At 38.1% G+C, this 13977-nt stretch overlaps 1 protein-coding gene across 9 annotated transcripts in view; it reads left to right on the top strand.

The window, feature by feature from the left end:
* Nucleotides 1-5601: 5601 nt before the first annotated feature.
* Nucleotides 5602-13977, top strand: part of PIGK (phosphatidylinositol glycan anchor biosynthesis class K) — a 183585-nt gene continuing 175209 nt past the window's right edge. For 8 of the 9 annotated variants that reach the window (XR_009213708.1, XR_009213710.1, XR_009213709.1 and 5 more), the window contains exon 1: nucleotides 5619-5722. Coding sequence is in view for 1 of the 9 variants with exons in the window: in XM_032155550.2 (XP_032011441.1) it covers nucleotides 5630-5722 (93 nt within the window). In the remaining 8 variants the exon portion in view is untranslated. Of the gene's footprint in view, nucleotides 5723-13977 lie in introns of all 9 variants that reach the window. The other variant, XM_032155550.2, reaches the window with a different exon arrangement.

The following is a 13977-nucleotide window of genomic DNA, read 5'->3' on the forward strand; positions in this document are numbered from 1 at the left end:
TAAATAGATCTCCATGTTCTCAGATGAGAAGAGTAAATATAAAGATGTCAGTTTCTATTAAACTTAATAGATTTTGTATAATCCCACTAAAAATCTAAGTAGCATTTCTTTTAACTTGAACAAATTTGTGTAAAATTTGGTTAGAAAATTTTCAGGTGAAATCAATAATTTTGTGAAAAATGAAATACAGTGAAATGGTTAGCCCTAATGGCTAAATATTAGGACTTATTAAAAGCAACAATAATTAACATGGCACTGGCCTCAAAATAGTTGTGTAGAAGGAACAGAATACCTAGAAATACTGCTTTTTTTTTTTTTTTTTTTTTTTTTTGAGACAGTTTTGCTCTGTTGCCCAGGCTGGAGTGCAGTGGTGCGATCTTGGCTCACTGCAACCTGTCTCCCAGGTTCAAACAATTTTCGTGCCTCAGCCTCCCAAGTAGCTGGTATTTTAGGCACGTACCACCACGCCCAGCTAATTTTTGTATTTTTAGTAGAGATGGGGTTTCGCCATGTTGGTCAGGCTGATCTCAGAACTCCTGGTCGCATACGGTCCATCTGCTTCAGCCTCCCAAAGTGCTGAGATTACAGGCTGCACCCAGCCGAAATATTCTATTTCTTCTAACAATTTAATAAAGGAGTATCACAAGAAAATGAGAAAGGTAAGGACTATGTACAAAATTTTTTGAATAACAACACTGATACAGAATCTGTGTCCCCACCCAAATCTCATGTGGGGTTGTGATCCCCAGTGTTGGAGGTGGGTCCTTGTGGGAGGTGACTGGATCATGCAGGTGGATGAGTGGATTACTCATGAATGGTTTAGCACCATCTCCCTTGGTACTGTCCTCAGGATAGCGAGTTCTCCTGACATCTGGCCATTTAAAAAGTGTGTATCACCTCCCTCCTCTCTCACTGCTCTAGCCATGTGACGTACTGGCTCCACCCTCCACCATGATTCTAAGTTTCCTGAGGCTTCCCCAGAAGCCGAGAAGATGCTAGCATCATGCTTCCTATACAGCCTATGGAACCATGAGTCAATTAAACCTCTTTTCTTTATAAATTAGCCAGTCTCAGGTATTTCTTTACAGCAATGGGAGAACAGCCTAATACAAATACCAGTTTTGGTAAAAATAGTGGTAGATCATTATAGCAATGGCCTCCTGGGAATCCTGTTTCCTGGTATCCTTGGGATCTGGAAGCTTGGAAACCTTGCATCCTTGGGCTTGGACACATCACAAAGTTTTGGGTGGTTTGTTATGTAGCAATAGACAATTCACATATTATCTTATAGCATATACAGTAGCCCTCCCTATTTGTGGTTTTGCTTTCTATGATTTCAGTTAGCCATGGTCAACTGTGGTCTGGCAATAGGTAAGTACAGCAGATTTTGAGAGAGAGAGAGATCACATTCACTAAGATTTATACAGTATATTGTTACAACTGTTCAATTTTATTATTTTTGTAAATATCTTACTATGCCTAATTTATAAATTAAACTTTATCATAGATACATACATGTAGGAAAAAACATAGTACATATAGTCTTCAGGGCTATCTGTGATTTCAGGTATCCACTGGGGGGCTTGATACATATCCCCCTCAGATAAGGGGGACTCCTGTACCAAAATATATGCCAGATAATTAAAGAGTTAAACATAAAATTAACACAAAATAAAACTAGTAAAAAATAAATATTAGAAATGTGCCGCCCTCAGATGTTTGCATCACTAGTTCTTTCTTGTCATTCAGCTCTCAGATTTCACACCACCTATGCAGAGAGGTTTTCACTGACCACGCCACTGAAGTAGTGTCTCCCTCTCCCTTCAGTTTCTGTCATCTTACCTTATTTGTATCATCATGTATCATGTATCATCATGAGAATTTATTGTATTCATTTTTCTTTTTTCTTATTGTCTGCTTTCATTGCTGGAATGTAAGGTTCATGAGAGCAAGAACCTCCTACATATTTCCAGCTACAATATCCTGGTATGTTATGTCAACTAAAGAAAAAAAACAGGCTTTTAAATAATTAAAGTTAATTTTATTCAGAAGTCTTAGTGAGTACTGCCACCTGGGAGAATCTTTCAGAGAGTTTGTTATATTGCTCCAAAGCATTGATTCACCCCATAGCTTAAACATACGTGGTGGTTGCTGTGTGTGTGTTAAGAAGTTACATCAAATGTGCTCAGAAATTACATTAATGATATGATTTGGCTACGTCCCCACTCAAATCTCATCTTGAATTGTAGCTCCCATAATCCCCATGTGTCAATGGTAGGACCTGGTGGGAGGTAATTTAATCATGGGGGCAGGTTTTTCCCCTGCTGGTCTCATGATAGTGAATAAATCTCATGAAATCTGATGGTTTCATAAAGGGCAGTTCCTCCGCACATGTTCTCTTGCCTTGCTGCCAGGTAAGATGTGTCTTTGCTCCACCTTTGCCTTCTGTCACGATTGTGAGGCCTCCCCAGCCAAGTGGAACTGTGAGTCCATTAAACCTCTTTTTTTTATAAATTTACCCAGTCTTGGGTATTTCTTCACAGCAGTATGAAAATGGACTAATACAGTAAATTGGTACTGAGGTAGTGGGGCTCTGCTATAAGGTTAACGGAAAATGTTGAAGCAAGTTTGGAACCGGGTAACAGGCAGAGAGGTTGAAACAGTTTGGAGGGCTCAGAAGAAGACAGGAAAATGTGGGAAACTCTGGAACTTCCTAGAGACTTGGAGGCCTCAGAAGACAGAAAGATGTAGGAAAGTTTGAAACTTCCTAGCGACTTGTTGAATGGCTTTGACCAGAATGCTAATAGTGATACGGACAAAGAAGTCCAGGCTGAGGTGGTCTCAGACGGAGATGAGGAACTTGTTGGGAAATGGAGTAAAGGTCACTCGTTATGCTTTAGCAAAGAGACTGGTGGCATTTTGCCCCTGCCCTAGATATCTGTGGAACTTTGAACTTTAAGGAGATGATTTAGGGTATCTGAAGGAAGAAATTTCTAAGTGGCAAAGCGTTCAAGAGGAAGCAGAGCATAAAAGGAAAACTTGCAGCCTGATGACATGATAGAAAAGAAAAACCCATTTTCTGAGAAATTCAAGCCTGCTGCAGAAATTTGCATAAGTAACAAGAAGCCACATGTTAATCACCACGACAATGGGAAAAATGTCTCCAGGGCATGTAAGAGGTCTTCCTGGAAGTCCCTCTCATCACAAGCCAGGAGGCCAAGGAGGAAAAATGGGTTTTATGGGCCGGGCCCAGGGCCTTGCTGCTTTGTGCAGTCTCAGGCTGCTCACATGTGATATTGGGCCTGTGGGTGCACAGAAGTCAGGAATTGAGGTTTGGGAACCCTGCCTAGATTTCAGAGGATGTATGGAAACACCCGGATGTTCAGGCAGAGGTGTGCTGCAGGGGCAGGGCCCTCATGCAGGACCTCTGCTAAAGCAATGCAGGAGGGAAATGTAGGGTGGGATCCCCCACACAGAGTCCCCACTGGGGCAGTGCCTAGTGGAGCTGTGAGAAGAGGGCCACCATCCTCCAGACAGCAGGATGGTAGATCCACCAACAGCTTGCAGCGTGTGCCTGGGAAAGCCAGAGACACTCAATGCCAGCCTGTTAAAGCAGCTGGGAAGGAGGCTATATCTTGCAAAGCCACAGGGGCAGAGCTGCCCAAGACCATGGCAACCTACCTCTTGTATCAATGTGAACTGGATGTGAGACACGGAGTCAAAGGAGATCATTTTAGAGCTTTAAGATTTGACTGCCCTGCTGGATTTTGGACTTGCGTGCTCCTCCTTCATCTTCTACCATGATCGTGAGGCTTCCCCAGCCATGTGGAACTGTGAGTCCATTAAGCCTTTTTCTTTATAAATTACGCAGTCTTGGGTATTTCTTCATAGCAGTATGAAAATGGGTTAATACAAGTAAAGTCTCATCAAAGTGTGGGTATGAAGTTACATCTGGTCACGAATTTGAGGCATAATCATTAATCTTGTCAGACAGTATCTTATGTACAGGAAGAGGCAAAGGCTAGGATCACTGAACTTACCTTTTGTAAAAATTCAGTGAGTCAGCCAAGAGGTGTGCAAACCTGTTCCCCATCCTGCTTATGGTCTTCCAGGCATTCTTCCACAAGGCTGCTCACAGTCAAGGAGTCAGGGGCTTTGGGAAATATTGCTGGCAAAGGAGCAGAATGAGCAAATGGCTTCTTATCTTTGCTACTTTGTTTCATAATCATCAGCATCCAATAGATACCTGTTGAATTAATGAATAAATGGAAGATATTCTGGCAGTGTATTCACTTTCTAGGATTCACATACTGGAAAACTTAAATTTGACTACATAGCATGAAGCCTCTCACAAAGTGCAATAGCAAAAGAAACAAATAAAAGGAAAAGAGAGACAAGAGAATGGGAAAAGCAATAGCATAAAATATGGCAAAGGCTAATGTTACTTATTTATAAATATATTATTCAAACTCATATGCAAAACATAAATATATAAACAAAGAATTTACATCAGAGGACACAGAGATAGTTTAGAAACACAAGAAAGACATCAGCTCTTGATAGTAACCAAAGAATGATAAGTATAGTTACCTAGGGGTAACATTTCATACCAAAGAATTTAAAGGAAAAAAAATGGTATGGTTTGGTGTTGTGTATTCTGATAGCGCTGTAAGCTTGTTCATTTTGGAAAGCAACATCATTTATAGTTATTAAAATGTTTTTGAATATTTTGACCCCAAATTCCTATTTCAGGAAAATTATACAAACAAAATAATTCAACAGATTTAAAAAGTGAGACACACAAAAGATACTCTTTACAATATTATTTTCATAGTAAAACTTAAAAACTGCATTGTGCAGTAGAGGGACAATTACTTTGGCTGAGGCATCAATAATGGATGGAATTTTATCTCACCATTAAATGTTTAAATTGTGAGGAAGCAGCGTGGAAACGTTTATGTCATACTAGATGAAATGCATAAATTAAAACTGAACGCACATAATAAAGAGAATGGTGGACCATATATATACACGAGCTGTGTCTCTTCCAGATAGGCTTTAGTTCCATAATTACAGAAGATACTCAAGAAACAAAAACTTAACTAGCTTCCCATGTTAATCCTTTCACCATGTAGTAGACCCCAAGCCTCTAAATTGCAGCGCCCACCCACATTTTCCATTTATAGTTTATCCAATTAATCATTTTTGTGCCAAAACGCTTGTTCTTCCCACCACATCCAGCTTCATATTTTCAAAGAATTGGCAGCACTCCGCAAAAAAAAAAAAAATAAAAAAATAAATGAAAAAATAAGGGAACAGAGAAATAACTTTTTAAAGTTTAAAGAGTCACGGGTTTTTCCTCCGCTCACCTTTCAAATTTTTTTCTTAAATGTTATACCTATTTTACAACCTCCAAACTGAAAATGCAGTTAAAAATAAAAAGGTCGATATCCTGTGTCTACCTTGTCCCAGCTGCCCCGGACTCTCGAACTCCACAAAAGCGCGGAGCTCTAAAGCCGGACCAGACGGCCACCTCGAAGGGGCGCGGATGGCGTCGCAAAAACCCGCGGCGCTACTTTACGGCACTGCCTCCGCCCTTTCAGGTGCGGGAAGTCTGAAGCCGGCAAACATGGCCGTCACCGACAGCCTCAGCCGGGCTGCGACTGCCTTGGCAGCTGTGTTGCTCTTGTCCTTCGGCAGCGTGGCCGCTAGTCATATCGAGGTAGGAGTCAGGCTCATTTGACCACAGAGCCCCGGGAGGCCGGCTGTGTCGTGGCTGTGAGCCCTCCAGCAGATGTCCGATTCACAGCAGCTGAGGGAAGCCTCCTGGAATCAATCAGCCCCTGATCCAGGCTGGGTTTGAGGAGGGTGTCACTGGGCACGCGTTAGGACAGTGTTGGTCTGTTTCAGCGTTTTAAAACGATGAATTAAAATAAACCCTCTGAGACAGAGGAGGACCTGATCCTTTGCTCCTACATGTGTGCAGTTCTTAGCAGGTGAAATACGAGCAAGAGGCTGGTGAAATGTCAGTGTGCGGCAACTGCTTTCCTACTACTCAGCTGCAGCCCTCTGTTCTGATAGGAGTCAGACGGAACTGGAGAGGTGAGAGCAATTTAAAGAATCCAGATCATAGAATTTAGTGATAATTAGAACATGGGATAAATATATGTTTATTAAAACTCAAGTTTCTGGCTTAGGGGCAACACGTCTGGGTTAAGAAATGGAGGATGAAAGGGGTGCTTAGTTTTATCCTGGGCTCCTCCAGCTTCCCATTTTTAAACGTGGACACAGGATGTTCTGGTGCTCTATAATGCTTTTACTATCCACCATACTCTGACGATTCCTCAGTCCTGGTCTTCAATCTAGATGTCTGGTATCTTTTTCAGGCCTGCATATCCAGCTGATTAAGAAGCCGGGATAGTCAGGAGACATTTGAAAATCTGTGTCCACAGTTTTATCTTCTGCTTATCTTACCTCCTCTTAAAAAGACACCGAAAAACTAAGCACCCCTTTTCTCCTCCATTTCTCAACCAGATGTGCTGCTCCTAAGCTAGAAACCTGAGAGTCTTAATCTCTTTTTCCCATATTCTAATTATCACTAAATTCTGTGATCTCAATTCTTAAAATTGCCCTCACCTTTCCAGTTCCACTGACTTAATTCAGGCTGTGATCACTTCTTGTCTAGACTCTTGCGATTACTTTATGTTGTTTTCCATAGGCCTCCATACTCCCTCACTTTGGTGCTGAATTCGTCTCCACGAAATGTATGGCTGATCAGGTTATTCTTCTGATGAAATCTTTTAAATATTTCTCCATTGCGTACAGAATAAAGTCTAAACGTTATGACCTGGTGCTTGCCTACTTTTCCGGTGTTCCATGTTGGAACCTCTTCTCCACACCACCGGTGCACCTTGAGCTTAGACCAGTGGACTCCAAACTTTTTGAATACACACCCTATCAGTTAAAAAAAGATATTGAGCATGAACTTCATATATATTTATGAATTACTGTTAATTTATATATTTGATGTTTATATAGCATAATTTTTAGAGAACATAAATATGAGTAAATAGTTCTGTTTCCCTCCTTTATTCTAATTTTGACCATTTCATCTTGGATACTATTACTGTTTTTTGTAGTTAAATAATTGCTGTACTTTTTCACATTACAATATTTTATACATCGTGTTTCCTCTGTTCATGTGCTAGAATGCAGTAAAGGCATAACTTCTGTAGAACCTTTCCCTATCTCTTACCTTTGCCTTTACTCTTGTAATTCATACACTTGATACAGCACTCATTTACTATAACCCGTGTATACTTTGTACTGTTATTCCATCATATCTCACTTAGAGATAGGAGCAACAGTTTCCTAAATGTTTTGCCTTGAGTCATTGTTTTTTCCTTTCAATCTGTTCTCCAAACTGAAGCCAGAGTAACTTTTAAAAATACAGTTCCAATCATGTCACCTAGGCACCTTAATGTTGCTCAAAAGACCACCTTAATGTTGCTCTAAACTCTTCACCACGACCCACAAACAAAATCCCTGCGTAGTTTTTGGGCCCTGACTACACTTCAAATTTTTTCTTTCTCTTTCAAACTTCTAGTTAGGCTAACTTTCTTTCAGTTTCTCAAAACCTTTAAGCTTTTTCTCACATTAGAGCTGTCTCCGCTCTGTCTGGAATTGTATTTCCTCTTTTCTTCATCTTTTGGATTTTAACCCAACAGTCACTTCTTTAGGAAAACTTTCCTGACCAGGTCAGGTCCCTCTGTTATACTCTTATTATATTGTGTGTCTTTCCTTATCTGTTAAATGTATATCTATCCAATTAGATAGTAACCTATTTGAAGGCAGTACTGTAGCTATTTTTGCCCAGCATTGTATTTGGAGCACTCAGGGCAGTGACTGGCATGTTGCCCAATGAGTGTGATGAATTAATGAATGTTACATTGTAGTGTAATGTGTTTGCATGCTCCTCTTTATTGAACTCTGGATTCTTGAGAGAAAGCAGCATGCTTTTCAGTGATTTTTGTATCACTATATATTAATGGTATCTGGCACATAATAGGTGCTCCATTTACTGTATGTAGAATGAATGACTTTATAATGACTGTATTGTCTAGACAACCACAAAAAAGTTTTGCCATCTAAATTTTTTCACTAAGGTCTGAAAGAAGTAAGAACTTTGGAGGTGGAAGGCACATTAGAGACATGAGGATAGTCAAGTCTAAAGAGCTAAATGACTTACCGCAATTTCACAGCCAGTTGCGAGATAGGACCTGCATTTTAGCTTAGGTCTTTGAATTCCCAAATCAATGCTTAACCACTGTAGTGCATTGCTTTCTTTAAGATCAGGCGGCTGTTGAGTTTGGAGAGGGAAAAATACACACACACACACACCCCCACACACACACACCCACACACACATGCCACACACACACTTTTTGTTCAGGTTATTCTTCTATATTATGTCAATAATTTATCAGAAACAATGCTTAACAATAGACAACCCATTATAGTTTCATTTAATATGAAATACTATGTTATTGCCTTGCTAAATTAAGTGTATTTTATCCTAGCCATAGTAATTTCAGAGATCACAGTTTTTTTCCATCTCTATTGGTAGTTAACATAAGATTTGACTTGTATTACTATAGCAAATCATATTCTAATGAAAATTGATATTCTTGAGGGTTACATGTACACTCTAAAATCTGTTAATGGTATTTCACAAATCTCCAGAAATAGATACTTTACTTTCTGACCAATGTTGTATTCTCTTTAAGCGATGCCTCTCTTTTTGTAATATATATGTTTTAATTGGCACAATAATTGTACATATTTATGGAGTATATAGTGTGATATTTTGAGACATATTCAATATGAAATGATCAAATCAGTAATTAGCATATCTGTCACCTCAAAAGTTTATCATTTCTTTGTGTTGATAATATTCAAAATGTTAGAAAGGAGTTCTAGCTACTTGAGAAAATATAATAAATTATTGTTTACTGTAGTTACTCTGAAGTGCTACAGAAGGCTAGAACTTATTCCTGTTATCTGTAATTTTGTATCTGTTAACGAATGTCTCTCTGTACTCCCCCTGTCACCTTCCTATTCTTTCCAGCCTCTATTCTACTCTCTTTCCATGAGATCAAGTTTTTAAAAATGTCCATATCTGGGTGATATTGAAATTAAAAAATTTAAATTTCTGTGCCTGACTTTTTTCACTCAATGTAATTTCCTCCAGGCTCATCCATGTAGCTGTTTATGATAGGATTTTATTCTTTTTATGGATGAATAATACTCCATTTGATATATACACGTGTGCACGTGCACACGCACACACACACATTTGCTTTGTCCATTCATCTACTGATAGACACTGAGGTTGATGCTATATCTTGGCTATTGTGAATAGTGCTGCAATAAATATGGAGTGTAGATATCTCTTTGGCCTACTGGTTTCCTTTCCTTTGAATATATGCCCAGTAGTGGAATTGCTGGATCATATGGTAGTTCTATTTTGAGTGTTTTGAGGAGCTTCCATACTGTTCACCATAGTGGCTGTACTAATTTACATTCCCACCAGCAGTGTATAAGAATTCCCAATTCCCTTTTGTCTACATCTTAACTAGCATTTGTTATTTTTTGTCTTTTTGATAATAGGCACTAAGATGATATCTCATTGTGGTTTTGGTTAGCATTTCCTTGGTGATTAGTGATATTGAACATTTTTTCATATACTTGTGGGCCATTTGTATGTCTTCTGAGAAATATCTATTCAAATCCTTTGCTCATTTTTAATTGGATTATTTGTGTTTTTTTGCTGTTAACATAAGTTTGAGTTCCTTGTATATTTTGGATGTTAATCCCTTATTGGATGAATAGTTTGCAAATATTTCAGGATTGCTTTTCTACTTCTGTGAAGAATATCATTGGTATTTTGGTAGAGATTGCAATGAACTGTAGATCACTTTAGGTGATGTGGTCATTTTAACAATACAGTATTTATTCTTCCAATTCAATGCATGGAAGCATTTTCATCTTTTATGTTCTCTTAATTTTCTCTTATCAATGTTTTGTAATTTTCATTGTAGAGATTTTTCACTTCTTGGTTAAATTTATTCCTAAATTTTTCTGTAGTTATTGTAAATGGGATTGCATTCCTGATTTTTCTTCAACTAGTTCATTATTGGTATATAGAAATGCCGTTGATTTTTGTCTGTTGATTTTTGAATCTTGCAACTTTACTGAATTAGTCTTATCAGTTCTAAGAGTTTTTTTGTGGAGCGTTTAGGTTTTTCTAAATATAAGATCATGTTGTTTTTGAACAAGGACAGTTTGACTTCCTCCTTTTCAATTGGGATGCCTTTTATTTCCTTCTCTTGCTTAATTGCTCTGGCTAGAACTTCAGCAGTATCTTGAATAAGAGTGGTGAGAGTGGGTATCCTTGTCTTGTTCTAGTTCTTAAAGGGAAAGATTTCAGCTTTTCCCTGTTCAATATGATGTTGGATGTGGATTTTCGTAGATGGCCTTTTTGTGTTCAGGTGTGTTCCTTCTATACCCAATTTGTTGAGAGTTTTTATCGTGAGGGGATGTTGAATTTTATCAAATGCTCTTTCTGTGTCTACTGAGACAGTCATATGTTTTTTGTCTTTCATTTTGTTGATGTGATACATCATGCTTATTGATTTGCAATTAACACTACTCGATTGTGGTATATTATCTTTTTGTTGTGCTGTTGGATTCAGTTTGCTAGTATTTTGTTGAAGATTTTTGCATCTATGTTCATCATGGGTATTGGCCTTAGTTTCCTTTTTTTTTTTGTTGTATGCTTGTTTTCTGGTTTTGTTATCAGGGTAATTCTGGCCTCATAAAACAAATTGGGAAGAATTCCTTCTTCTTCAATTTTTTTGGGATAGTTTGAGAAGAATTGGTGTTAGTTCTTTAAAAGTTTGGTAGAATTCAGCAGTGAAGCCATCCCGTTCTGGGCTTTTCTTCATTGAGGGACTTTTATTACTGCTTCAAGCGCGTTACTCAGCCTCAGTCCATTCAGGTTTCTCTATCTTCCTGGTTCAGTCGTGGTAGCTTGTATGTGTTCAGGAATTTATCCATTTCTTCTAGGTTTTCCAGTGTATTTGTGTATAGTTGTTTATAATAGTCTCTAGTGATTCTTTGTACTTCAGTGGTATCCATTTGTAATATCTCCTTTTTTGTTTCTGAATATATTTATTTGGGTCTTCTCTCTTTTTTCCTTAGTTTGGCTGAAGGTTTGTTGATATTGTTTATTTTTTTAAAAAGCCAGCTTTTTGCTTCATTGACTTTTTTTGTATTTTTTAACTCTCTTTTGTTTATTTCTGCTCTGATCTATATTATTTCTTTTCTTATTTTGTGTTTGGTCTGTTCTTCTCTAGTACCTTGAGATGTGTTATTAGGTTAAATCTTTGTACTTTTTGATGTAGGCGATTATTGCAATAAACCTACCTTTTAGTACTGTTTTACTGTATCTCATAGGTTTTGTTATGTTGTGTTTCTATTTTCATGTATTAAAGGAAATTTTTAATTTTCTTATTAATTTCTTCCTTGACCCATTGGTTGTTCAGGAGCATGTTGTTTAATTTCCATATATTTGAACATTTTCCAAAATTTGTCATGTTAATTGATTGCTAGTTCTTTTCTATTGTAGTCAGAAGAGATTTTTGGTATAATTTTGATTTTTAAAAATTCACTGAGCCTTGTTTTGCGCCTACCACGTGGTCAGTCTGTCCTGGAGAATGTTCCACGTGCTGACGAGAAGAATGTGTAATCTGCCATTGTTGGAAGAAATGTTCTGTAAATGTCTGTTAGTTCTGTTTGCCTGTAATCCCAGCACTTTGGGAGGCTGAGGTGGGCGGATCACTTGAGGTCAGGAGTTCGAGACTAGCCTGACCAACATGGTGAAACCCCGTCTCTACCAAAAATACAAAAATTAGCTAGGTGTGGTGATGCACACCTGTAGTCCTAGTTCCTTGGGAGGCTGAGGCAGGAGAATCGCTTGAATCTAGGAGGCAGAGGTTGCAGTGAGGCAAGATCGTGCTACTGCACTCCAGCCTAGGTGACAGAATGAGACTGCATCTCAAAAATAAAATAAATTCAATGTTTCCTTGTTGATTTTCTGTCCAGATGATCTGTCCAATGGAGAGTGGAGTGTTGAAGTCCCCACCTAGTATTATATTGTGATCTCTTCTTTCCCTTTAGATCTAATAACATTTGATTTATACATCTGGGTGCTCCAGTGTTGGGTGCATACATACTTATAATTGTATGCTCTCTTGCTGAATTGATTTCTTTATCATTGTATAGTGACCTTTGTCTCTTTTTTATAGTTTTTGACTTAAAGTCTTTTTTTGATCTAAGTACAGTTACTCCTGCTCCCTTTTGTTTTCCATTTGTGTGGAATGTCGTTTTTCATTCATTCACTTTGTCTATGCGTGTTTATAGGTGAAGTGAGTTTCTTGTAGGCAGCATATATAATACTTGGGTCTTTACACTTGTGTGTGCGTACTTGTGCACACAGGTACAGATGTGTGTACAAGTGGAAGTTTAAATTTATTCCCCTGAAATTTTCTTGTTAGCTCAAAATTAAAGCTGTTAATGTTTTTCAGGCTATTGGTATGTACCAGTCACTATTCCTACATTCTCTGAGTCAGATAATATTATTACTGTTTTATAGATGGAGATTTGGAGGCACAGAAAAGTTAAGGAACTTTCCTGTTTATACACCTAGTAAGTAATAGAGCCCAGATTTGAACCTAGACATTCTGGCAGGTTTAGTAATTAATGTTTGGGAGCTGATCTGAGGTCAGTGTGGCTTATATCCACTATTATTTTAATATATAATCAAAATCATGTTCATTAGGTGTCTGGATGGTGTTAGAAAATTTTAGTGTCTTGAGATGGCAAATATAATTTAGATGTACTTTAATAGGTTGGTGAAATAGTCCCTGGCAGAATGCTAGAGGATGTGCTCAATCAGCTATATTGGTGAGTTCAAATAAAGTACCTAGAACATAGTAAGAATGGATACTGAATGAAATTTTTAACAGGAAGCATATTAACTTATGTGTAGAATGAAGGCATGAAATAAGTCATTCACAATTACAAGACTGAATGGAAAATTAGAAGCATATGAAGAAGACCTGTCTGTGTTTGAGATAAAATGTTTAAAAGCAATCAGACCCCTCTCTTTCAATTATATCTCCCAGAAAAAAAAAAAAAAAGAAAGAAACCTCAGCAATCTTTATGGGTGTTGTAGCACATTTGTCTGATCTTTAATTTTTTTTTTTTTTTTTTTTTTTTTTTAGATGGAGTCTGGCTCTGTCGCCCAGGCTGGAGTGCTGTGGCACAATCTCGGCTCACTGCAAGCTCCGCCTCCTGGGTTCACGCCATTCTCCTGCCTCAGCCTCCTGAGTAGCTGGGACTACAGGCGCACGCCACTACGCCCGGCTAATTTTTTTTGTATTTTTAGTAGAGACACGGTTTCACCATGTTAGCCAGGATGGTCTCGATCTCCTGACCTCGTGATCTGCCTGCCTCGGCCTCCCAAAGTGCTGGGATTACAGGCGTGAGCCACCGCGCCCGGCCTTTAATTTTTAATATTGTGATCAATATTAAAGAATTGGTTAACATAATTGCAGAGATTTTAGAGAATCAACTGAGATGACTATTAAATGATTAAAGGATTAAAAAGATGTCTGTGAGAAGTTCAAACAGTGATAATTTTGTTTTTGTTGAGGATGTCGGGAGATTATATCTCACATGCAATTCATAAGGATAAAAATTATCTGTATGGCATTGCTAAAAGTGAAATATTAATCTTTGGTTAAATTCCTGGCATATGCATTCTTACCTTGCCTTCTCACTGCAGAGAGTGATCACTTTAATAGAGGAATTATCAGAGTACAACCTAAAAGGAGATTTTGAAAGTTACAACTT

Source organism: Hylobates moloch, unplaced genomic scaffold (genome assembly GCF_009828535.3).
Source record: "Hylobates moloch isolate HMO894 unplaced genomic scaffold, HMol_V3 SCAFFOLD_5, whole genome shotgun sequence".
NCBI lineage: Eukaryota > Metazoa > Chordata > Mammalia > Primates > Hylobatidae > Hylobates > Hylobates moloch.